General features: G+C 39.8%; 2 protein-coding genes across 4 annotated transcripts in view; both read right to left on the bottom strand.

Moving 5' to 3' along the window:
- Positions 1-12651, bottom strand: part of Erlin1 (ER lipid raft associated 1) — a 39939-nt gene extending 27288 nt beyond the window's left edge. The window contains exons 1-4 of the mRNA XM_057779504.1: positions 12600-12651; positions 12236-12359; positions 10585-10666; positions 1147-1193 (exon numbers count right to left, since the gene is read on the bottom strand). Coding sequence (XP_057635487.1) covers positions 1147-1193; positions 10585-10666; positions 12236-12348 — 242 coding nt within the window. The 5' untranslated portion in view covers positions 12349-12359; positions 12600-12651. The remainder of the gene's footprint in view (positions 1-1146; positions 1194-10584; positions 10667-12235; positions 12360-12599) is intronic.
- Positions 12652-16168: 3517 nt separating this feature from the next.
- Chuk (component of inhibitor of nuclear factor kappa B kinase complex) overlaps positions 16169-26981 on the bottom strand; it is a 36971-nt gene continuing 26158 nt past the window's right edge. Inside the window, exons 16-22 of one of the 3 annotated variants that reach the window (XR_009057570.1) lie at positions 26005-26054; positions 22367-22463; positions 21758-21905; positions 20367-20500; positions 19549-19779; positions 18429-18528; positions 17437-17466 (exon numbers count right to left, since the gene is read on the bottom strand). Coding sequence is in view for 2 of the 3 variants with exons in the window: in XM_057777816.1 (XP_057633799.1) it covers positions 17437-17466; positions 18429-18528; positions 20367-20500; positions 21758-21905; positions 22367-22463; positions 26005-26054 (559 nt within the window). In the remaining variant the exon portion in view is untranslated. Of the gene's footprint in view, positions 17467-18428; positions 18529-19548; positions 19780-20366; positions 20501-21757; positions 21906-22366; positions 22464-26004; positions 26055-26981 lie in introns of those variants that run through there. The other 2 variants (XM_057777816.1, XM_057777817.1) reach the window with 2 other exon arrangements.

The following is a 26981-nucleotide window of genomic DNA, read 5'->3' as shown; positions in this document are numbered from 1 at the left end:
ATGTATCTGTCCCTCTACAGATGTCAAAGTTATCTTTTTAAGTTTGTAAGTCATTTAAACTATGTATTTAAAAAAAGGCCTTGTACTTCACATTCCTCACTACAATTTAACGGAGGAAGTATATTTCAGTGATACCCCAAGTCTCATTTCCTTTCTTGCCCTCAACCTTTTTAGAACAACAATTTTAACCAAAGCCACAGAGAAACCCTGTCTCGAAAAAAAACCAAAAAAAAAAAAAAATAGAACAACAATTTTTAGAGGCCTTTAGAGCAAAAGGGTCTTCACTCGAAACATAAATTCTATTAAAGACCTACTGACTCAGAAACTCTCATTTAGAGGACATTTAACATTATAAAAACAAGTGGAATGATTTTGTTTTAAGTAATCTTTTATTAAGCATCAATTCAGGGACAAGTTCTGGGCCACACACACAATTTTAAATTCTAATAACTGTAACATAGATCTTACTCCCTGACTTTAGGGAACTAAGCTTAGAGAAGCTAATCAAGGTGTCAGCAGAGGGCAAGGACTATGTGAGCTCTATACTTTCTGCTTCATTTTCCTGCCAATTAAAATAGTAACACAGGTGTGGTAAAGCTAATATACAGTTGTCTGCCTGTCTAAACCTCCAATCTTTTCACTAACACCCTAAGATGGAATGCTCCCATTTGCAGCTTCATTCAAGTAACTCACAGCACAGAAATCTCTGTTGCTATCATGACTACATGGAAGTGTCTTAGCAGGCATGTCGACATAGATCTATAATCTCAGGGTTTCGGAAACAGAGGCAGCAGGACTGCTTCAAGTTTGATGCCAGCCTACTCTACATACTAAGTCCCAGGGACACAAAGCCAGAGTATGTCTGACTCAAAAACACAACAAACAAACATTTCTCAAGTGACTACTGCTCTAAGAACTTCAGTAGAATTAAAGAAAGTAAGCCAGGCAGTTGTGGTGCACGCTTTTAATCCCAGCACTCGGGAGGCAGAGGCAGGTGGATTTCCCTGAGTTTAAAGTCAACCTGGTCTACAAGAGCTAGTGCCAGGACAGCTAGGGCTGTTACACAGAAAAACCCTGTCTCAAAAAACCAAAATAAATATAAAGAAAGTAAATAAAGGGCGGTCAGTCACAAAGGAGGAAACTTACCTTGTTCCACAAGGCACATTTTTAACCTCATCTGTTTGTAGTGTCGTCTGGGAAGGAAAAAATAGCTCATTAAAACTTGCACGCCTTTAATCCCAGCACTTGGGAGAAAGAGGTAGGAATATCTGTGAGTTTGAGGCCAGCCTGGTCTACAGAGCAAGTTCCAGAGAAAAATAACAACAAAAAAGACATAACCATTAACAACAATAACAACAAAATACTGATCTGGCCAGGCCTAGTGCTACACACCTTTAATCCCAGGACTCTGGAGAAAGAGGCAGTTGGAATTTGTGAATTTGAGGCCAACTTAGTCTACACAGTAAGCTTCAGGAGAGACCCTGTCTTAAAAACCAAAACAAACAAACATACCCTGCTGATACCCTGCTGATCCCAGAGAGGAATCTCTGGAGATCTGCTGCTAGTACAAGAGAGTCCTGCCATGAATTCAGCCTCCAAAGATCAGCTATCAAGTTTGCTATTTCTTTCTATACCTACAAAGACCTGAGTACTACATGTTTTATGAGGAAGGTTGGACTCAAAATGCACTAAGAAATATTCGATGTCTTATCGACTAGTAGGCAGAAAATTTTTCCCTAAGTGTCTTATTGCCTAGACCTGGCTTGAGATGGCAAACTGCACAGCTCACTCCCAAGAGACACTCTAACTAAGGTCTGTGTTCTGAACTTGGATTCCTTACTATTACTCTTTACACTGGTGATGAGTAACTATTTTCACACACAAGAACTTGATGAACCAAAACTGCCCTTGAACTCAATAACAAAGCTAGAGTCGGTGCTTTCATTCAGGACCTACTGTTCTCTCACACGTTCTGTTCAGCTGGCCTTTTAATGCAATTGCCAACACCAATACTACTTCCTCCTTAGTGAACCATAATCTGGTTCTTAATTCCTTTGCCACATCACACCTACCTTTGTATCAGAATGACCTCTTACTGTGTATGCTAAAGTTTCGAATAGGTCAGCTGTATATTCTGGATACAGTACACCTTATTAAGCATACAAAATAGGCTATTTTATGGAATATGGCCCCTGTTACCTAATAGTCACAATCTAGAATAGGAAATAAAATTATATAAAAAAACTATCAGTAGGTACAAAAATAACAGTATAATTTGAGCTCTTAGGTACTGTTACAAGGAGTGAAATACTCATCTTAAAAGTTCTTAAGAGAGATAGAGAGCTCAGCAGTTAAAATTATTTAACACTCTTTCAAAGGACCTGGGTTTGGTTTCTAGAACCCACATAGGGTGGCTCACAACTCTCTGTAACTCCCATTCCAGAGCATTCAATGCCTCTTCTGGTCTCTGCAGACACCATAGCATGCGGTGCACAGACAAGTAGGTGTACACAAATACACATAAATTAAAAATAAAAAATTTAAAAGATCTCTGAAAGTATTAATAGAAAAATCTAGTCAGGTGATAGTGGCACAAACCTTTAATCCCAGCACTCAGAGGCAGAGGCAGGTAGATATCTGAGTTCGAGGTCAGCCTGATTTACAAAGCAAGTTCCAGGATGACCAAGGCTACACAGAGAGACCCTGTCTAAAAAAACAAAAACAGCCGGATGGTGGTGGCACATGCCTTTAATCCCAGAACTCAGGAGGCAGAGGCAGGCTGATCTCTGAATTCGAGGCCAGCCTGGTCTACAAGAGCTATGTTCCAAAATTACAGAGAAATCCTGTCTCAAAAAACCATAAAAAGAAAAACAAATGAATAAGACAGATATAGAAGTGGAGAAATAAGAACTTAAGAGGGGCATCTTACATTCAATTAATGTACTATTCAAATACATACTACAGAAGACAGAAGTACAAACCCAAAGCAGGCTGGTCTGCCTGAAGCAGAAGGCGATACTCAGAAGAGTGGTAAATTCCAGGAAAAGAACACAGGGATATTAGGCCGAAGGCCTTGAATATTTGGTAAACAGCTTAGGTGCTCTTTATATATAATCATATATACAATTATATTATATATAATAAATTATATTATTATATATAATCATAAAATGAACCTTTCAAAATAAATTGTCAGAGTTGCAAGTGGTAATGCAAACCTACGATCCCAGCTATGTGGGTGGCTGAGGGGAGAGGAGTGCAGCACCTTGGAAACTAGCAAGGTCTAATTTGGGGAAAGAAAACACAAAAGATACAGTCTCAGTGGTGGAGACTTGCCTAGAATGCTCAAGGCTCTGAGTTTAAGCCCCAGGGTTGACCTCTTAGCACTGGAGGGGAAAAGGGTGTTTTCCTTAATTCCTTTGATTATGTTATACAGTTCTTTTTCAGCTTTCTGAGAGGCAAGAAAACCAGGAAGCTAAAGAAGTAACTTGTCTAGGGTAAATTAGTAAAGCCGTGAGAACTGAAAGATGTCAATCTGGAGAAATAATAAGACATCATCATTGGTTGAATATACAATTCCAGCATAGAAAGTATAAAAAGATTGAAAAACTAGTACGATGGTAATAGTAGAGATAATTCTAGACAAAGTGAGGGGAAAAGGTTGATAAATGAGTTCAGTATATTTTATTTCTTTCAAAGCATTAAACTAAGGCAATTTTCACTATTCTGTACCCACTTTCAAAACAAGAAAAACTAGGAGTTAATAACTTTTCAGTTTACTATCCTAGCCTATGTACTTCTATACACCTAATTATTTTTCCAATATGAAAGAACTATTATGGTGGCACACATGTGTAATCATATCCCTCAGGAAACCGGAAGAAAGTTTGGCTTTAGTGTAAGTAGCAAATTCTAGGACAGCTTGGCTACACAGTAGTCCATGTCACACAAGAACAGAAGAGGGGAAAGTGAATGTTTACTCTATAAAGTAAAAAAGGCTGAAGATTTATATAATTTCTCTAAGCACTGCTTTGTCTCCATACCCTATACATGGGATTTCACATTCTTGCATATTAGTCCTTTCAATTATTAATTCTGTTAAACCATTTGTTTAAATACAACTGCATCTTCTAATATGTTCCCCAATTCCCAAAACACATATTTATAACTCTTCTTAAGAAAAGTTTCAGCTTCTTTAGGGGCTGGAGAGATAGTTCAGCAGTTAAGAACACTGGCTACTCTTCCAGAGGACTGGAGTTCAATTCCCAGTACCCACATGGCAGCTCACACCTGTCTGTAACTTCAGTTCTGGGGCTTCTGACACCCTCATATAGACATACATGTAATTGAAACACCAACACACAGTATATTTGCTATGTACATATAATTTAAAAATCTATTTACTATTATTGTTAATATATACTTTATATTATTGCTGTATCATACTTAACAGTGAGTTTCAGGAAGGCAGAGACAGATTTACCTGGCGTTGAACAAGACCTAAAAAGACCTCAATCTCTGAGTCTGATGATGCTCTTGCTAACTTCAAGACTGTTAAGAGAAACTAAAATCAATCACAAGAGATGGAGGAACAATTAACAGGAACAATTAATCAAGATGAAGTCTCAATCCTGAATATCTATGCCCCTAATACAAGAGCACTCACATATGTAAAAGAAACATTACTAAAACTTAAATCGCACATCAAACCCCACACACTAATAGTAGGAGATTTCAACACTCCTCTCACGCCAGTGGACAGGTCAACCAGACAGAAACTTAACAGAAAAATAAGAGAACTAACAGATGTACTGAATCATATGGACTTAACAGACATCTATAGAACATTCCACCCAAATAAAAAAGGATATACCTTCCTCTCAGCACCTCATGGACCCTTCTCTAAAATTGATCACATACTTGGTAACAAAGCAAACATCCACAGATACAAAAAAATTGGAGTAACCCACTGTGTCTTATCAGATCACCATGGAGTAAAGTTAGAATTCAACAACAATACTACTCCCAGAAAGACTGCAAACTCATGGAAACTGAACAGTCAACTACTGAACCACCCCTGGGTCAAGGAAGAAATAAAGAAATTAAAATTTCCTTGAATTCAATGAAAATGAAGGCACAGCATATCCAAACATATGGGACACTATGAAAGCAGTGCTAAGAGTAAAATTCATAGCACTAAGTGCCCACATAAAGAAAATGGAGAAAGCTCACATTAGCGACCTAATAGCACACCTGAAAGCTCTAGAAAAAAAGAAGCAGACTCACCCAGGAGGAGTAGAAGATAGGAAATAATCAAATTGAGGGCTGAAGTCAACAAAATAGAAACACAGAAAACCATACAAAGAATCAATGAAACAAAGAGCTGATTCTTTGAGAAAATCATTAAGATTGACAAACCCTTATCGAAACTAATCAAAAGGCAGAGAGCGCGCATCCAGATTAACAAAATCAGAAATGGAAAGGGGGACATAACAACAGTGAGGAAATTCAGAGAATCACTAGGTCCTACTACAAAAACCTGTATACCACAAAATTGAAAAATGTAAAAGAAATAGACAATTTTTTAGATAGATAGCATATACCAAAATTAAATCAAGACCGGGTGAGCAATTTAAATAGACCTATAAGCTGCGAGGAGATAGTAGCCATCATCAAAGACCTCCCAGCCAAAAAAAGCCCAGGGCCGGTTGGCTTTAGTACAGAACTTTCAAGAAGAGCTAATACCTATACTCCTCAAAATGTTCTACAGAAATAGAAACAGAAGGGTCATTGCCAAACTCTTTTTATGATGCTACATTTACCTTGATACCAAAACTGCACAAAGACTCAACCAAGAGAGAATTACAGACCAATCTCACTCATGAACATGGACGCCAAAATTCTCAATAAAATACCAAATCCAAACCAAATCCAAGAACACATCATCCATCATGATCAAGTAGGCTTCATCCCAGAGAAGCAAGGCTAGTTCAACACACAAAAATCTATCAATGTGCTTTTTTTTTTTTTTTTTTTTGTTCCACTTTTCCAGTGCTCCGCGGGAACCTGTGGTCCTGTAAGTCTATTTCCTTATTAAAGCTGTATATATCTATAAAAAAAAAAAAATCTATCAATGTAATCCATCATATAAATAAACTGAAAGAAAAAAAAAACTACATGATCATCTCATTAGATGCTGAAAAAGCATTTGACAAAATTCAATGCCCCTTTATGATAAAGGTCTTGGAGAGATTAGGGATACAAGGATCATATATAAATATAATAAAAGCAATATACAGCAAGCCGACAGCTAACATCAAATTAAATGGAGAGAAACTCAAAGCAATTCCACTAAAATCAAGAACAAGACAATGCTGTCCACTCTTTCCATATCTCTTCAACATAGTTCTTGAAGTTTTAGCAATCGCAGTAAGATAGCATAAGGAGATCAAGGGGATTCAAATTGGAAAGGAAAAAAATCAAACTTTCATTATTTGCAGATGATATGATAGTATACATAAGTGACCCCAAAAACTCTACCAGAGAGCTCCTACAGCTGATAAATACCTTCAGTGATTTGGCAGGATACAAGATCAACTCAAAAAAACTCAGTAGCCCTCCTTTACACAAAGGATAAAGAAGCTGAGAGGGAAATCAGGGAAACATCACCTTTCATAATAGCCACAAATAACATAAAATATCTTGGGGTAACACTAACCAAGGAAGTGAAAGACAAGAACTTTAAATCTTTGAAGAAAGAAATTGAAGAAGATACCAGAAAATGGAAAGATCTCCCATGCTCTTGGATAGGAAGGATCAATATAGTAAAGATGGCAATCCTACCAAAAGCAATCTATAGATTCAATGCAATCCCCATCAAAATCCCAACACAATTCTTCATAGACCTTGAAAGAACAAGAATCAACTTCATATGGAAAAACAAAAAACCTAAGATAGCCAAAACAATCCTGTACAATAAAGGAACTGCCAGAGGCATTGCCATCCCTGACATCAAGCAATATGAGCTACAGTAATGAAAATAGCTTGGTATTGGCATAAAAAAAGAGACGTTGACCAACTGAATCGAAGACCCAGATATTAATTCACACACCTATAAACACCTGATTTTTGACAAAGAAGCCAAAATTATACAATGGAAAAAAGAAAGCATTTTCAACAAATGGTGCTGGCATAATTGGATGTCAACCTGTAGAAGAATGAAAATGGATCCATATCTATTGCCATGCACCAAACTCAAGTCCAAATGGATTAAAGACCTCAATATAAATCCAACCATACCGAACCTGATATAGAAGAAAGTGGGAAGTAACCTTCAATGCACGGGCAGAGGAGACCACTTCCTAAATATAACCCCAGTAGCACAGACAATAAGAGCAACAAAAAATAAATGGGATCTCTTGAAACTGAGAAACTTCTGTAAAGCAAAGGACACAGTCTATAAGACAAAAAGGCACCCGACTGAATGGGAAAAAATCTTCACCAACCCCACATCACACAAAGGACTAATCTCCAAAATATATAAAGAACTCAAGAAATTAGACATTAAAATTTTAAATAACCCAATTAAAAAATGGTGTACTGAACTAAACATATAATTCTCAACAGAAAAATTTCAAATGGCCAAAAGAAACTTAAGGACATGTTCAACTTCCTTAGCTATCAGGGAAATGCAAATCAAAACAACTCTGAGATATGATCTTATACCTGCCAGAATGGCTAAGATCAAAAACACCAATGATAGCTTATGCTGGAGAGGATGTGGAGTAAGGGGAACACTCCTCCATTGCTGGTGGAAATGCAAACTTGTGCAACCACTTTGGAAATCAGTGTGGCAGTTTCTCAGAAAACTGGGAATCAACTTATCTCAGGATCCAGCAATACCACTCTTGGGAATATACCCAAAAGATGCCCAATCATACTACAAAGACATTTGTTCAACTATGTTCATAGCAGCATTATTTGTAACAGCCAGAACCTGGAAACAACCTAGATGCCCCTCAACTGAAGAAGAAATAAAGAAAATGTGGCACATTTACACATTAGAGAACTAGTCAGCGGTAAAAAACAGTGACATCTTGAATTTTGCATGCAAATGGATGGAATGAGAAAACACTATCCTAAGTGAGGTAACCCAGACTTCACTCATATGGTGAATGAAAATGGTATGTACTCACTCATAAGTGGATACTAGCCATAAACAAAGGACATGGAGTCTATAGTTCATGATCCTAGAGAAGCTAAGTAATAAGGTGAACCCAAAGAAAAACATATATAAACCCACCTGGAAATTGAAAACAGACAAGATCATCAGACAAAATTTGGGAGCATGGGGGCAGGAGGTAGAAGGAAGGGGAGAAGGGAGGACTGAGGAGAACTTGAGGGAATGGGATAGTCGAGATGGAGGAAGGACAGATATGAGAGCAAGCAAAGAGATATCTTGATTTAGGGAGCCATTATGGGGTTAGTAAGAAACCTGGCTCTAGAAAAATTCCCAGGAATTCACAAGGATGACCCCAGCTAAGACCCTAAGCAATAGAGGAGAGGGGGCCTGAACTGGCCTTGCCCTGTAGTCAGACTGATGATTATCTTAAATATCACCATAGAACCTTTGTCCAGCAACAGATGGAAACGGAGGCAGAGACCCACATTGGAGCACTGGACTGAACTCCCAAGGTCCAGTTGAAGAGTAGAAGAAATAAGAGTTTGAGCAAGGAAGTCAAGACCAGGAGGGGGAAAAAAAAAAAAAAAAAGACCAGGAGGGGTTCATCCACTGAGACAGTTTGCCTGAGCTAATGGTAGCTCACGAACTCCAACTGGACTGGGAGTGAACGAGCATGGAACAACCAAGCCCCTCTGAAGGGGGCTGACAGCTGGGGCAGACTGGAGGGCCACTGATGGTGACACTGGGATGTCTCTACTGCATGTACCGGCTTCATGGGATCCTGTTCTCTTTGGATGTGAACCTTGCCCAACCTAGGTGAAGCAGGGAGGCCTTGAACTTTCCACAGGGCGGGGTGCATTGCCCTCTCTTAGGATTGGAAGGGGTGGAGTGGGAGGGTGTGTAGAGGGAGTGGGAGGGGAGTAGGAGAAGGGGAGGGGAGTGGGAGGAGGGGAGGGAAGTGTGAAGAGGGGAGGGGAGGGAGTAGGAATTTGGATTGGTATTTTTTAAAGTAATAAAATAATAAAAAAACAGAAATAATAAAAAATAAAAATAATTTTAAAAAAAGACTGTTAAAAGCTGCTAGTGAGCTAACATCAAGGGAGGAAAGAAACTGGGAGGAGTCTAAAAAAGGCTGCAAGATTAGGGCAGGCCAGAAAAGAGGAAAAGATGGTGAATAAAGAATGACAACATTAGCCAATGCATGAAAGAGTAAAAGGTGCAGCAGGAATTAGACAATGCTAGTTACTGATACATCCGCCAAGCCGACACAAAGCAATATAAACACTCTCTTCTAGGGGAGAGGTCTCATAACCTAAAACATTTCCCGTTTTTCTTTTTTTAAAACTATATCAATTCATTCTATCACAGTGCTGTTTAGTATGTAAACTGTATTGCTACACATAAAATATCGTTTTAAATTAAAAAAAAAAAACAAACTTAAAAGTCTGACTAAAATATGAGAAGCCAATCTGGAAACCATTGTGACTAGGAAGAGAGCATCATGTTCTCCCGGTTTCTCTTTAATAGCAGAGCTCTTCCCTAACCCAGAGAGGCACAGGAAAGTTTGAGATTCACAATCACTCTCACTTAGTAGAAAGCTGAAAATTTAAGTGGTAATGTTAATAACATTGACTTTCCCTGTTTCCTGAAAGATCTGCAGTAGATGATAGATAAAATTGACAAAGATTTATGATCATTGAGTTTGCAAAATTAGCTAGAGTTCAATTCTATTTTGCCATCTTGTTATATCAAACTACATTTATTAAGGATGTCCTATAGCCAAGATACTTTATGCAAGAACCAGATACTTATTTCAAATAGTCTGAAATGCTGTGTGTTTAATGCACCAGGCAAAACTGTGAGTTTTTATATACAAAAGCTGTGTATAAAAATTCATTCCTCTTGGGAGGCAGAGGCAGGCAGATCTCTGTGAGTTCGAGACCAGCCTGGTCTACAAGAGCTAGTTCCAGGACAGGCTCCAAAACCACAGAGAAACCCTGTCTCGAAAAACCAAAAAAAAAAAAAAAAAATTCATTCCTCCATGTTAACAGTAGCCTAGGAGCCTGGCTCTGGAAACCAGTCTTAAACCAAGTAATCACTGATTTGTATTTCTAATTATTTTTTGAATTCTTACTTTTATTTTGACTGAAGTAACAGAAAATCTGCTAATACCATTATACAGACGGCAGAAGTCAGTCTTGACAAGCTGCCTAGTCCACACTTTCATTTCAAGGCAAGTGGTTCGAAATCATTACTTGTGCTATGACAGTTGTACTCTGAACTTTCATTCCATATTTAAGTAAATACCAACATTTGCTTAAGCAATAAGGAAACCCATCTCCACCCACAGTGTGGCAACTCCTGTCACACCTGTCTATCTGGAAGCCCTAGGAATCACTCACCTGCACAGATCTGAACGTAGTAATGAAAGGCAGCATGATATGATAGCCTGGTCCACTGGGACTAGTTAGTAAAGCTCCTCCCCTGCAAAAAGATAGTTCAGTTGACAAAAGTGTAAATAAGAGAAATTCTCTTTCCAATTCCAAAATGCTATAATAAACATTCATTATTACTCAAGTTACTAATCTACTAGTTCCAAGAGTTACTCAATATGAACAACACTCCTTAAAATACCCCCCCCTTAGAAAGGCAAAAACGCATCACCGTCAACTGCCAATGTTGCACCCTGTTTCGTAAGCTCCACCAACTACCTCTGAGTCTCTAGCACTGCTCTTGGGCTCAAAAATCCTCTCCGGTCTTTAGCTTCTGACAAATACTTATGGAAAAATTCTAATGACTCTCAATTAAGGCACCTTAATTGCACATAACAGGAGGCCAAGTCAAAACAATACATTTAATCACCAAGTTTTAAAAAAAAGAGGAAAACATAAGCTTTCAAGGAAGAAGAAAATTTCTACGGTTAATGTTTTTTTTAAATACATCATTAAAATCCTGGGAACAGAGTTCCTGTATAAAGGCAACAAAAATTAGCAACAAAAAGATGGATGGCAAGAGGGTTGAGAGTACAGGTGAGGAAGACTTCGTTCATCTAATTCTAGAATATGTGAACTATGAAAACACCCCTTGGAAATTATAAAGGGCAGGGGTTTAGGCACAAATACATCAAAAAATCCTATTTTACACAATGAACAGTAAATGCACACATTAATGACTATACAAACAGGTTTGAAAGTCACAGTTAAGAAGATGGACTGTTTCAGGTTCCTCACTTATTTTGGGGGAGTGGTATCTCGATATATTCTCTTTGTGGGTTTCCTGTTGGAAGGACAATGACAAACTGTACGGAAATGTGGTCCAAGCTAGCATTTCTTATGCTAGAATTCCATCTGTTAAGACATACCACTAAAATTGTACTTCTTCTAGGATTCGGAATGGATCCAAGAGTAGAAATCCCAGAGTTTTTTTTTTTTTTTGGGGGGGGGAGCATGATGGAAATAACCAAAAATCTGTTTTTTTCTGAATAAACCACTATCACGACTTCTCCACAAACTGGCTTCTCTTATCAGTCTATACCAAAAGAAGCTGGTGGTAATTTATACCGAAGAAAAGCCATGCCAAATCAACTAGACGGCAATATGGCCCACACTCTTCCTCACCTTGACTTGGAAAAAGTAAGAAAGGAGGTATCTGTCTCTTTAGGGACATAGCACTGTTATGGTCATTAAGACTTTGGGAGCCATAACCAGGTCTGGGAGGTTTTTAATGAAGAAGGGAAAAAAAACTTAGCGAGATCCCGAAATGCATCGACAGCAGACGAAACACCTATTCGTACTATTAATCATCTTGGTGGCAGGGACTACTCCTTCCCTCCTCAGGAGTCCCCACCTCTGCCCAAAACGAACTTGGTACTAACCTGGCCGCCTCCTGAAAGGTGCCCGGCCAAAGGTTACTCCCAACAGCTGGGAGGAAAGCGCTTCCTAGGGGTGGAAGCGCTCGCCTGCCGCCGCGGAGGGAACAACTTGCCAGACCCCACAGCGCCCCTCGGACCCGATCTCTGCTCGGGAAGCTGCGCTGCCCGCACGGGGCGCTCACCTGTAGTACACGGCCAGGTGCCCCTCATCGATCTTGTGGATGGAGGCATAGAGGAGGACCACCACCAGCCCCACCGCCGCGGCCACCAGCACCCGGGCTTGAGTCATATTCATCCTCGTTCCTCCTGCACAGGGCAAGGACAGGACCCTCAGTGCCCACCCAGGGAAGAGCCCGCGGACGGTCGCGGGCGGAGGCGGGAAGCCCCGCGCTCCGGCCCCACGCTCCCCTCGCCAACCCCCGCGCCCTCGGCCCCGGCTCGGTGCACGTCGTGACACGCTTTCCCCGGCTCCCCTAGCAGAAGGCTCCGCCTGGGGACCGCCCTGGCCCCGGGTACCAGAACGGCGACCCCTCAGCCGCGCCTCACCGGTCAGTGACGCATCGCCCCCGCCCGCACGTGCAGCCGCCTCCCGGCCCCGCCAACTGCTGCCAACAGCCGGCCCCGCCCACCTTCCCGGTACTGCGGCTGCGCGGGTACGCACGCGACGCAACCCCCGCCCGCCACTCAGGAGACGGAGAGCGGGCGGGACAAAATTGGCTTAGGCGCACACAGCGCGGCTCTTCCTAGCCCCTTAGTTGCATGGGGTCGACCCCTGGGACAGGGGCTTGTCCGGGCGCTCCAATGCGGAAGGCTCAGTCCCTCAGTGTAAAGGCTTTCATCCTTTTGTGGTCTGTACCTAGTCTAACTGGCAAGGTACCCACGTCCTTCAGATACACATCCTGCACTAAGGAAACTGCCAGACCAGTCTCAAGGCGAGGGGTTTGAGTTCAGTGGAGAAGCTATTCCATCTGTGTTAATCATTCAAGCTTGGGCTGACTATTTTGTGCTAGAACGCTACACCAGAATGCTTTCTGAAGCCACCCAGAAACAGGGACAGACTGATCTATGCTGAATGTGGGGGTCGGGATTGTCTTGTCAGGAGGCCAAAATGAACAGTGAGTGCCGGCGAGGTGGAGAGGAGTTGTATGGTAGGCTAGGCTAGAACCAGAATTAGGAAGTCTGGGACGCGTTTTTTTGCTGATAGAAGAACTGGATGGCAAGGAGACTATTTTTATATGTATGGGTGTTTAGCCTGCACTCATGTCACCACATGTGTGCCTAGTGCTCTCAGCAGTCAAAAGAGGGCAGGATCCCCAGGAACTGCAGTTACAGACTGCTGTGACCTGCCACATGAGTGCTGGGAATTGAACCAGGGTCCTTTGGAAGATCAACGCGTGCTTGATTTTTTTTTTTTTTTGTTTGTTTGTTTGTCGAGGTAGGGTTTCTCTGTGTAGCTTTGGAGCCTGTACTGGAACTTGCTCTGTAGACCAGGTTGGCCTCGAACTCACAGAGATCCACCTGCCTCTGCATCCCGAGTGCTGGGTTTAAAGGCGTGTGCCACCACCACTCTTATCCTGAGCCATCTATCCAGTTCCCTGAGACATTTTTCTCATTTCAGGTTTTAAAATTCCACACCACGTGGATCTGGTGAGATGGCTCAGTGAATAAGGGAGTTTGTGGACATGCTTGATGACTTCATTTCATCCCTCGATCCTACATAGAAGTGAAAAATGGAGAACTGACCCCAAGAAGTTGCTCTCTGATCTCCACACATAAAGTCCTTGCTCCACATCACACACAGACACAATAATAATAATAATAATAATCATATAAAGTGTAGGGGAAAACCCACCATGTGCGTGCATTACAAAACAAAGAGGAAAAGGGTAGAGTTTAGAGCTATAAGAACACGTGGGAAATACAGACATCCCATTTTACTAAAAGCAGAAATGAGACAACGGGACAAGTTTGAGAACGTTGGAAGGATTTCAGCTTCCCCATTTGCTATGGGATAATGCTCTTGTACACGGTAAAGATTTGTCATTTAATAAAATGCTGAGCCGGGCGGTGGTGGCGCACGCCTTTAATCCCAGCACACTCGGGAGGCAGAGGCAGGCGGATCTCTGTGAGTTCGAGACCAGCCTGGTCTACAAGAGCTAGTTCCAGGACAGGCTCCAAAACCACAGAGAAACCCTGTCTTGAAAAACCAAAAAAATAAAAAAAAAATTAAAAAAAAATAAAAAAAATAAAATGCCGATTGGCCAGTAACCATGCAGGAATTATAGGCAGGGTGACCAGATCAAGAGAATTCTTGGAAGAGGAAAGGCAGAGTCAGTCACCAGCCAGATGCGGAGGAAGCAAGATGAGAATTCTGCACTGAGAAAAGATACCAAGCCATGTGGCTAAACATAAATAAGAACTATAGGTTAATTTAAGTTGTAACAGCTAGTTAGTAATAAGCCTGAGCAATAGGCCAAACCATTTATAATACAGAGGTGTGTTTCTTTGGGACTGAAATGGCTGTGAGACCAGGAAGGACAGAAACTTATGTTTACACTCAGTACTAGGTTTAAAGGCATGTGCCACCATTGCCCAGTCAACCGATAATTTTGATACTTAAAAAATACATGATTTCTGAGAAAAAAATGAACAATAACTACATATTCAGACTCCTAGGTAAATGCCTTTACTGAATTGCCTGTATTAACTTTCAAGTCAGTCAGGTGAGGTGGCACACTCCAGCAATCCAAGCTCTTGGGAGACAGAGAAAGGATATTACTCAAGTTTGAAGCTAGCCTGGTCTGCATTGCAAGTTTCAGGCCAGCCAGGTCTGTGCAGTGAGACAGTTATTGCTGTTTTAAGACAACAGAAATAAAAGCAAAATACTTTCTGCCCCTTCCATGTAGATTAATATCTTTTGATTAATCTACATTTTCCATCCTTATGTGATGCTTTTATATTACTTTACTTTCTTTAAAATTTTACTTTATTATTTTTATAAACTGTTTTTTTCTATGACTGTCCATACCCAGTTTTTTACTGTTACCTATTTAGAGGTTTTTCCAGCCTGGACCTCTTTATTGCACACCTGTAGCCTTCTCTGGCCAGGTAAGCCAAGCCTAAAACCCACCGTGGAGCTCTGTGCTGATGGCTGGCTCAGCCCCACTTAGGTCTATGAGAGCCTTATGCCCATGTTACAAGCTAGGAGCAACATTTACCTGCCCAAGCTTGAGGAATCTGCTGAACCCATACTGTTTCTACTTAGCCTATGTAAGCCACAAGCACTGGGACACTAAGAAGTCATGTCTGTTTTTTTTTTTTCCTTCTTCTTTCCTCTTTCTTCTCCTTCTCAGTCGTATCCATTTTTTTTTCCTTCTTCTTTTTCTCCTTCTTCCTCCTCCTCCTTTTTTTTTCCTCAGATTTTCAGGCCCTAAGTGGAAATATGTGCCTGGAGGTTGGGCACCATATGTAATGAGTCTTTCTCTGCCCTGCCAGCCAGTTCCCAAATAATGACACGAGGCTTATTATTGATTATAAAAGCTTGGCCTTTAGCTTAGGCTTGTCTCATCTAGCTCTTATCATTTAAATTAACCCAACTTTTAATCTATGCTCGGCCATGTGGCATTACCTCTCTTGCATCTTGCACCTACCGTTTTCTCTCCATGCTGGCTACTGCCTTTCTTCTTCCTGGAGTTCTATCTTCAGAAGTCCTGCCTAAACTTTTCCTGCGTAGCTATTGGCCATTCAGCTCTTTATTAAACCAATTAGAAGGCGCCTTGGCAAAGACATCTTCACAGTGTAAACAAATATTCTGCAATACGGTGGTAGGCATCTGTAATTGCAGCAGTAGGCAGGCAACGACAAGATCCCTGTGGCTCATGGCCCACTCTACCTGGTTTAATTGATAATCTCCAGGCCAATGACAGACTCTCTCTACAACTGGGGCAGTTTTCCTGAAGATCACAACTCTGGCTTCCACACATATATGCATGTGCACACACATAAAGTAACTCATTTGTGCTCTTATCCTATCACATACCCCTTTCCAGTTTCTCAGTCTGTATTAGCCTGTGGTACTATAGTCTGCTTTTAGAAATGAGATTCAAAAACAATTTTAAAATCATTTAATATGCAAAGTGAAAAACTAGGCTATAAAAGCATTTCACATTTTTAAACAAAATAACACCTTCTAAATTATTTAACAGAAGGCAGAAATCCACAATCTTTTATCTGAAACCCCTAAGTCTAGATGTTTCAGAATTATGAAATTTTCAGTTTTTAGAAAGGTAATTCAGTGCATATACCATACTACATTAACCCTCAAAAGAGTTTGTGGCAGCACCCCCAGTAATCAAACACATTAATATTTATGTAGTAAAATAAATGACATTCACACAAAATGGGATAAACAGATTCAGTGTCAAGTCAGAATAGATCCAGAAGCAAATGAATTTTGTTACCAAGCTTAGGAAAACCTTGTTTTCATAAGTTCTTGGATTTTGAGAGTATAATTACAAATAAAGGAATGCAAACCTTTAAAACTTGTATGACAAAACACAAAAGATTGTTTAAACAAGTGACCCATTTTTACAAATGCAAAAACATACAACCTTCAAATACATTATAAATTAACAGGCATCTCCTCTTTCATATTATTAAATGTACACCTTAAATACATATACATACAGAATACAATACAATTCATTATGGTCAGTCGATATCAAAGGCACACATGTGTAATCCCTTATTAAGAAGAGGACACTATTACATGTGTAGTTAGAGATGAAATTCATCTAACTCTCTTATGAAGCCAGGTAGAGCACTTCCTAAGAGTAACATAAGGAGACAGGCTAGTCTTCAGGAAAAAATTTTACTTGTGGGTAGTCTCTTCCACAGAAACATGGGTAGGCAACTTTTACTTAAAATGAACACTGGACTTGGCAGTCGTGGTGCAGGCCTTTAATCTCAGTACTCAAGAGAGGGAAGCAGGTGGATCTCTGTGAGTTCGAAGCCAGCCTGGTCTACAAAGCAAGATCCAGGACAGTCAGAGATGTTACACAGAGAAACCCTGTCTTTAAAATATGTATATATTTAATCAGTTAAACAAGTAGTATTTTGTCAATTTTAAAGATAAGCAGGTCACTAATGATCTCCCTAGATAGCGGCAGTGTTAAAAATAATTAACTTCATTAGTTTGTAATAAAATTCTGTCTGTTCAGAGGTCACAATCATTATAAAAGAATCAAGATACTGTGCTTGTAAAGTCATTCATAGTTTCCTCTGCTGACTGGTGTGTGAAGAACGGCTTCAGGGGGCAAAGGTGAATGTCGAACATGCGCAGACACAACTGTCATAGGCGTGAGGACAGTGAACAAATGGCAAGTCATTCTGTTAACCACCTCCAATCAAGACTCTAAAAACAGGCATGAAAATGACAATTAGAAGCTGTCTGAATGCAAAGTTCACTTTTTAAAGTTGTTTTAATATTATGACATTTTAGAATCAAAATTTGAAAAGTTAAGAATTATAAAAGCTACAGTAATCTCAAAAATATTTAAGTATTCATAAGTGGAAAGGGTTGGCATCAAGACTCAATGCAGTGGTGAATTTGCTAAAATTTTAGAGAAGCTTTTCCCGGTATTAGCAAAAATAGTTCACAGCAATTACATCTTGATACAATCATTTTTATTAAGTATCAGCATAACTGATCTTATATGCAACAAATACAAAAATTATAGAGTAAAAAGGTGCATCCATTCCACTCAGTAGTCACATTGCAAAGAAAATCTGACCAAAACTGCTACTACTGATGTTCACTGATGAGACAATGCTACCCATCAGATGGTTAGTTCTGTGGACTTGGCGTGACCTAGAATCACCTGGGAAGATACTCCCAATGACAGTTAAGACTAGGCTGGCATGTGCATATATATTGGAGACTGTCTTGATTCCGTTAAAAGATGTGCCCAAAAGTAGGCAGCACCCTGTACTGTATAAATATTAAAAAAAAGTGAGCTGAGTACTCTCAGGAATGCACAGTTTGTTTCTCTCTGCTCTTGACTGTAGACATTATGTCTAGCTATTTTGAGTTCCTGCTTTGACTTCTCTATGGGGTGGTGTGTAGCCTGTAATTTTAAGGTGAATAAACCCCTATAAAGTGGCTTTTTTAAGGCTAATTTATCACAGCAACAGCGATGAAACCAGGATAAATGTCCCTGCATAACAAAAGGTTCAAAATATTTCTCAAATGTTTTTTCCTCTGAGTTCTATACCCTACATATATCCCAAATGCCAGACACGGCAAACATCGAAAATTAAACCTTTTGTATCCAACATATCTAATATGTTACACACCCATAATCATGCAAAACTTACCGACATGCTACTGCTCTGTTCCTCATTTGTTTCACGAATAATAGTACTTAAATGGCCAAGACAGTTCAGATTTTCTTCTATCATTTGTGTTAACGTCTCTCTGATGGATGAAAGAGCAAACTATTTCAAGTTCAGCAAAAAAAGCACCTGAGTGTTGTCTATGTTCTGGTCTTCTAGGTCAAGATGACCACTTTCTGCAACCCAACACTCCAGCAAAGCTGAATGCTGCCATCTTCAGTTTCTTCATCCCTCCCACTCAGACACAACATCCCACTTCATCTAAGCCACCACTTCTGCCTACCCTAGTAAGGCCACTGTAACTCTAATCAGGTTTCCTTTTGAGACAGGTGGCACTGGTAACTCCTCACCACTCCCTGAAGAAATAACAGGGTAGGGGGAAAGAGCCCCTTGGTACAGACAAATGAAATAGCACTTGTTTTGTTTCTGGATGATTTCTTTTTCCTTTTACAAACAGTAAAACACCAGCATGCTCACTTCACACACTAACAAAGTGTGTGTGTGGGGGGGAGGATTTATGGTCTCCAGAAATCCAGGAAAGAGAAAAACTGATTGGAAATCACAGATAGTAGCGATGGAAAAAAGCAAGCCAACCGCTAAGAACGGCAGAAGAAATCAGGAGGCCCTGATTCCAGTTTCTCCCCTCATGCTTTCCTCTTCCACATGTCCTGTCATGATCCTTTGCCAACGCACAGTTCCTCTTCTGTACACTGTAGGCCATGGTTAATAGCCACTGTCAGCTTAGAACTAAACACTGATTCAGCTATTATCCAACAGAGAGGAAATTTCATGGCAACAATTTCCTAATCTTGGTAATTAAGATCAGCTTTCAGAATGTACGTTGCAAACAACTACACACTCAAATTGGAAGCTACCTACAGAGCCGATATTTGGAATTAGCATCCCTACCAAGCCTAAATGCCTTTAATGAAAATGAAGGGTTAGGATGTGCTAAATTTTACTTCTTCAGTTCTAATAGAGTATTTCCTGAAGTCTACAAGTCACAACCTCTGCTATACTTGTATATGCATTCATAGTGGGCCACATATATGGTGACCCCAAGATATACACTGGAACTTGCTTTCTTTAAACAATAAAATACCTGATATCAGCTTGCCTTCCTGTCATGTGCTTTTTCTTTCATAAAAGCAGAGTACAGAATATGCAACTGCATGACCTCCTGAGCAGAGATGTAACATGGGTGCACTTCTGCAAAACTAATTATGGGCAGACTTCCAGGAAATGCTTGGTGCTGTGGAGGTCTCCATTAGTTGTGAGAAAAGCGACAGTACACAAGCTAGCAGAGAGGCACTTGCACACGGCACACCTTACGCTGAGAAAATAACAGAGATGGACAGTCATTCAGCTTTAGCAGAAGAGTAGGAACTAAAGACAATGCAGGGCTGCAAATCTGAGTTCTTATTTGCAAAATGATTTAAAGCATTGAAAATATAAGATTTAAGAAATACTACGTTATAAAATAAAGTAGGTATTACTACTTTATTAAAAGAACTCAAGTACCAAAAAAAATATGAAAACTGCAAAAAATGCATAATTTCTCATAGAGATAAATGGTTAAGAAAGGTATATGGTTTGGATAAAGAAAAATGATACACCAATAACAGAAATGGCTTCGAACCTTAATTGAGCTAATAGTTATTAGTAACACTGAAATTTTTTTCCCAAGCATTTTACATACATTGTCCAAATGAATTTTCATATCAATCCTATAAGATAGCCTCATTTTAAAATGAAAATATATGAACATTAAAAAAAATAAACAAATTATTTAGCACTATTAAATGCTGAGTTGGTCAAAACTGACCCCTGGTCAGAAGACATTACTAACCACCATGCTCTACTGTCTTGCTCCTACCCCACTCTGAAGTACAACTATCTGTTGTTACAAAGTGAACCCACCCATCGCGAGGAGTTACCACACATGTCAGAGGACGGTCGCGTTCTGGTAACATATGGGGAGGCCATGCTGATGCTGGAGGGGTTACTGTGCCTTCTAGACTGGATCCTACAAGAGAGCGGGCAGAACTCTGTGTCTGAAGGAAAAAAAAGAACAACACACACACATAATAAATTGCAGGCAAGCACCTCTTGATTCATACCATTTAAAAAAACATACTCTTAAGACTTATAATTCAATCATTATTTATACGCACAACTGACTATTTGTAAACAAAACTATTCTCATCACTACTAACTGTACCATCACTGGCCCTTTTCTTCATTGACTAAAACACTTGACTAAAAGTGAATGAATCTAATTTCTCTAATCCAGTTTTGGTTTGGAGGAAGGGAACAGCTGAACAAGGGTTGACTTATAAACAAGTCAGATGCATTTACTCCAAGAAGAGTTGGGCAAGCAACCATAGCAATCCAGGGCAGGGAAAACTATAAAAAAAGAGGGATTTAACTAGATATGGTGGTTCACACTTATAATCCCAGCACTTGGGAGGCAGGAAAATTGCAGTAAGGTACAGTCCAGCTCCCAGCCTAGACTAGAGTGAGCTCGTCTCTAATGAAACAAACCACACACATACCACCAGCACTACTGGAAAGGAGAATGAGAATACACAAGTCCTTGCTGTGGAAAAATCTTTGTATACTGTAAATATGTATTACTTTCATTGGTTAATAAAAAGCTGGCAGGCCAATAGCTGGACAGGCAGATAATAGGCAGGACTTGCAGACAAAAAAAGAGTGTGACGAAGAAGAGAGGAGGAGTCATCTCAGGAGTTGAGAGGAGATACAGAGAGAAAATAAACTTGATATGTTAAAAAAGGTATCACCAGGGCTGGAGAGATGGCTCAGTGGTTAAGAGCACTGACTGCTCTTCCAGAGGTCCTGAGTTCAATTCCCAGCAACCACATGGTGGCTTACGGCCATCTATAATGAGACCTGGCGCCCCCTTCTGGCTTGTGGGCACACATGGAAGGAATGCTGTATACATAATAAATAAATAAATATTTTTTAAAAAAAGGTACCACCATGTGACAGAGTGTAGATAAGAAATATGGGTTAGTTTAAAATATAAGAACTAGTTAGTAACAAGCCTGAGCTATTGGCCAAACATTTATAATTAATAGTAAGTTTCTGTATAGTTATTTGGGAACTAGCTAGTGGGATAGAAAAGTTCACCTACAAGTCCTAACTATATAATCTCTCAGACACCAAACAAGAAACATGTGCACCCAATATAAAGTATAAACACTCAAAGGACATAGCTCAAAGCAACAGAAACTCCTTTGGCATAAAGTAACAGCAATTCAGTATTACATTCACTAATAATTACTTACACAGGCAATTTTAAGGAGGTGCCATATTTCTTTCTGCCTCTTTCCCTGCATAAACATGACAGTATTGTCAGCTTCTTTGATGTTACTGAGGGCAATTTCCACCTTGGGGAGTAGATCAATAATCTTCTGCTTACAGCCCAACAACTTGCTGGAGAGAGAAAGTCAGTGTCAGATACTTGTCACATCCCTCAAGACTGTGCAACATACTCCCAAGCCAGAGGAAAAGGACCACAACCAGCATCATACTCATGAACTGATCTCAAAAACAATGAATATAGGGCTCGAGAGATAGCTCAGCGGTTAAGAGCACTAGCTGCTCTACCAGAGGGCCTGGGTTCAATTCCCAGTGTTCAAATGGCAATTTGAACAATCTGTAGCTCCAGTTCCAGATCAGAAGCCCTCTTCTAACTTCACACACGTGGAACAAATATGCAAGCAAAACACCCATGCACATAAATAAGGTAAAAAGTAACACACATATACTCAGGACCTATAAATGGCTATGTTTTTGAAGACACTGACCCAACTATTATTTACCAGAGAAGAATATTATACTTTAAAAGAACACAATTGCATAGGCATTTAGGAGGAAATAAAGCAATTTTCTACCTCAGGTGACCAAACAGCTCCTTGAGAACACGGTCTTGACTCTGCACAGTGTGCACAATAATCTTCACCATCTCTGTGCTGTCACTGTAGGAGTGATCTAGGAAAGACTTCAGTTAGTACCTTTGTAACTTCCTTTTGCAGAACACAGCAACTTCATAACAAAAAATTCCTGAAAAACGCTTAAAAGCTGCAAGTAGTCTAAGAAACATCTCCATTTGTTGTTGGAATGCTGCCCTTGAGATCTCAGAAGTTGTGATCACCTACAGAAGACTAATGGTCTGTCATGTGTGGAAAGGGGCTCCTGAGACCTTCCCATAATTTATCCTTCAATCCCCCCCCAAAGATTCATAAGCAGCTAATGGCTGCTGTTTAGGGGTGAAGGTGCTGGGCTTAGGAAGCCTTATCCCTGTGGAAGGATCTGAAAAAGGTTATCAGTTGCACAGAGACAGAGAAAAGGGAGAGAGGTTTTCTTATAAGTGTAGTCACTGAAGCGTGTACAAGTAGTCCTAATGAAACTCAGATTCACCAAACAAGGCTCGGGTCACATCACATATATAAAGTCTAAGGAATTGGAGGTATAGTTCAATGATAACTACACAAAAATTAGGTATAGTTACCAAGAACCCTTGTTGCTCTTCTAGAAGACCAGATTTGCACCCATGTTAGATGCTGGCTCACAAATGTCTAAAACTCCATTTCCAGGAGAATCTGATGCCTTCTTCTGGCCTCTGTGGGTACCCCTATACATGTAGTATATACCCATACTCACAGACATAAATATTTTCTAAAAAGTAAATTTATGCGTGGTTGTGTCTGTTTAATCTTTAGAGACTTAAGTTGCCCGTGTTTGAGATGAATAGCCTGGTTGATCTTTAATCTGTACTAACCCAAATTCAGACACAGGCGCAACCTTTGGTAAAAAGACTAGCTTTCTTACATGACTAACACTGCTTACTAACAGTGGGGCAGTCAGGCTTTCACTGCCTCAACCAGGTTGCTTGGAATTTCATGCTAATCCACCTGTTTACAGCTCACAAAAACTTCATCTGAAAAAAAGCTGGCTTAAACCAAACTGAAAAGTGATCAGTGGACACCCAGAAATTCACCATAAAGCCAACTGGCATCTGGCAGATGTCCTCAAATGGGATGGTTGTTGGTTACACTGAGTTCTATACTTTATAAGTGTATCTCAGTTTTTAAAACTACTAGCATTAGTTATTATATTTCAGATTATGACAATTCAAATTTAAATGAGCAAAAAAGTGCTGATGTTTCACCCTAGTATTTTCCTGGGAAAGAACCTTAAAAGCAAAAACTGCTAATACTTGCAAATAATTGCACAAACTTTCCTTATTTAATGTTTTTCTGTATTACTCCCGAAAAGAAAACTATGGAAAGAGTTTCAAAAGAGGTTTGAAAGGCTGTGGGAGTGGAGCACAGGGGCAGAGCTCGTGCCTGCCAAGCATATACAAGGTATATATACTGGATCCCCAGTACCACAAGAGAAGGAAAAAAAACCTCTCCTTTTAAAAAAGCATTCCAGAGCTAGAGGAATGGCTCAGTAGAATGGCTCAGTAGTTAAGCACACTAGCTGCTCTTCCAGAGGACCCAGGTTCAATTCCCAGCACCCACAAGGCAGCTTACAACTGTCTGATTCCAGTTCCAGTGAATCTGGCACCTTCATACCACATGCACATAAAATAAAGTTAAATATTAAAAAAATTTAAATAATAAAAATCACTCCAGAAACCTCTTCACAGCCCAGCTTCATTCCTAGAATCTGCCTCTTTCTCTGCATCCCCCATACCTTCACCCAAGCAGATACAAGGCTCCAAAAACACTTTTCTTCAAACAGTAGTCCTTCATAAATTCCACAAACCAAACCCAAGAGGTTTCCCATAAAACTAGCTCTTTTAATGGTAAAGACATCAGAACTTCAGCTTTTGCCAGAAAAGGACAAAGAAAATTAGTTTCCACTGCTTTCAGATTTTACTTTCTGCAGGAAACCACATCTAAACAACCTGACCACCAACAAAGTTAAGTGCCTGTCTGACACGTATTTCATAAGTATTTATGGCAATAAACTAAACAAATTCTACTACAACAAAAACCAGCATACGGGGCTGGAGAGATGGCTCAGCAGTTAAGAGAACTGACTGTTCTTCCAGAGGTTCAGAACACCCACATGGTCACCTGGAACCCCAGGTCCTATCCAATGCCCTCTTCTGGCCTCTGTATGAGTGTACTGACATACAGGAAAACACCCACACACATAAATTAAAAATAAAATCTCAAAAAAAATTTTTAAACAGTGCTTGAGAGCATGCTGGTTTTTTTTTTTTTTTTTTTTTTGGTTTTTCGAGACAGGGTTTCTCTGTGGTTTTGGAGCCTGTCCTGGAACTAGCTCTTGTAGACCAGGCTAGTCTCGAACTCACAGAGATCCGCCTGCCTCTGCCTCCCAAGTGCATGCTGTTTTTTTTTAAAGAGTGTAAATAATGTATAAAGTTGTATATGCAGATATATGTTTATAAATTTTCAGGTATAAAACTTGGGAAGTTTATATAAGTTATATAAAACATTAAAACACAATATATATTCAGGAGCAGAGATATCCCTTTTATTACTTATGTAATCATTCAAAATAAATATATTTTAACTAAAACAAAAGTGTTTTGCAATACACATACACAACTTTATTGTTTTCAAAGCATTTCATAAGCATTCTGTCAAATATACTGCCAAAGTTTACTGAGTTAGAAGGCTAGGTTTCGACTTGTTTGGCACAAAAGGGAAAGAGAAACAGGGAGAAGTGTTGGAGATTATTTGGTCAGTAAAAAGTCCAATTTAGAATTCAAAGCTTCAGGTTTCCAACCAACATCCCTTCCAGCAGACAATGCTCTGTATTTGCCAGATGTGCATATGAATTGTTGCTCAAGGGCCTATGAGCAATGACCTGTGGTGGTGGAGGTTTTTCAAGACAAATTGCTTCTGAAGAGACTATGAGTTTCTTCTCTTATTTCACCCAGAATCCATTGTGTTGAATTCTTTCAAACCTCTCTAACTTAAGCAGTATTTTCCCCTAGTCCTTTTACACATTTTTTGGCTGTTTCTTCCTTTTAGTTAGGGGAGGCTATGTATGTATGGAGGCCGGAGGTCACCTTCAGTTATCTTCCTTGACAGCTCTCCACACCTTACTTGTTGAGCTCGGGTACCTCACTGAACCTGAAGCTTGCTGTTTCAGCTAGACTGGCTGCTGAGTCACAGGAATCCATCTGTCCCCACATTCCTAGAACTGCTGGGATCACAGAGGGTGCTGCTATGTGTGGCTTTTATGTGAGTGCTGGGAGTCTAAATTCAGCTTCTCGTGTTCTTCCTTGTTTCTTTCTCTTTTTTGAGTTTCTTTTTTCTCTATTTGTCACTTCACTTTAAAAATTCTTCTACTTTAATATCCTTATTACATTCTCTTTCTAGTCTCTTAAATTCTTCTAAACTTAAAGTTATTACAACACAAATGTTGCAATAACAATACCCAAAGCTGATCTTACTCTGAAGTTTAAAAAAAAATTAAAATTCACTTACTTTGTTAAGTTAGGGAGCGTTCTAAAATGCCTTTAAATATCGTGATCGAAGTGTCTTACCTGTAGGTCTGTGCTTTAACTGCTTATAGAGATCAATGGCACGCTGTTCCCTATGATAAAAGAGAACAAAAATGTCTCTGTATGTGGAAGTAACTTAATGATTAATAATATATAACTTGAATAATATTGGGACAAGATTCAGTTTTTAAGCAAGTACAGATCATTAATGAATATTTTGCAGAATATTTCACTGAATAATAAGAATACAAGTCCTTAAGCCAGATGGTGGTGGTGTACACCTTTAATCCCAGCAGTTGAGAGGTAGAGGCAGACAGATCTCTGTGAGTTCAAGACCAGCCTGGTCTACTGAGCGAGTTCCAGGACAGCCAAGGCTACACAGAGAAACCCTGCCTTGAAAAACAAAGACTACAAGTCCTCAAAAACATAGAGCTAAAACAAAGCAAAGCAAAACAAAACAAAAACAAAAAAACTGCCTGTGTGTTCTATCTTTTTGTGTGCATATTCCATGTGAAGTGGTCAGAAGATAAAACTGGGTGTCTGTCCTTGCTGTCTACCAGAGACAGGTCTACCTGTTGTGTGTTACTGCCTGTGCTAAGCCAACTGGCCTGCAAGCTTCTGCCTCTGTCTCCCTCTTGCTGTAGAAGCACAGGGATTACACCTAGCCTTATAAGTGGGTCCTGGAGATTCAAAACTCAGGTCCTCAAGCCTGAGCAGCAAGCGCTTGCCATCTTCTTGGTCTCCAGAACATAAAGTTTCTGTATACTGTGTATCTGCTCTGGTCTCCCATCACAAATGTAACACCCATGTACCACAAACATTTAAATGGGAAAAAAATTATGGCTTCTTATTAGAGAAAAAAAAATCTGAAGTTTCTAATCTAGACACTTAGGAAATTAACCTCAATAGAGGAGTTAAGACATTATACTTTGAATCTAAAGAGTAGTAAATGGGAAATCATTTGTAATTTAAATATACTTTAAAAAATACATGAAAAAGACTTTTTAAAAATAGTAAAG

The sequence above is a fragment of the Chionomys nivalis genome, chromosome 8 (genome assembly GCF_950005125.1).
Source record: "Chionomys nivalis chromosome 8, mChiNiv1.1, whole genome shotgun sequence".
NCBI classification, from domain to species: domain Eukaryota; kingdom Metazoa; phylum Chordata; class Mammalia; order Rodentia; family Cricetidae; genus Chionomys; species Chionomys nivalis.
The sequence above is the reverse complement of the archived record's forward strand: the minus strand, read 5'-3'. Positions and strand labels throughout refer to the sequence as shown.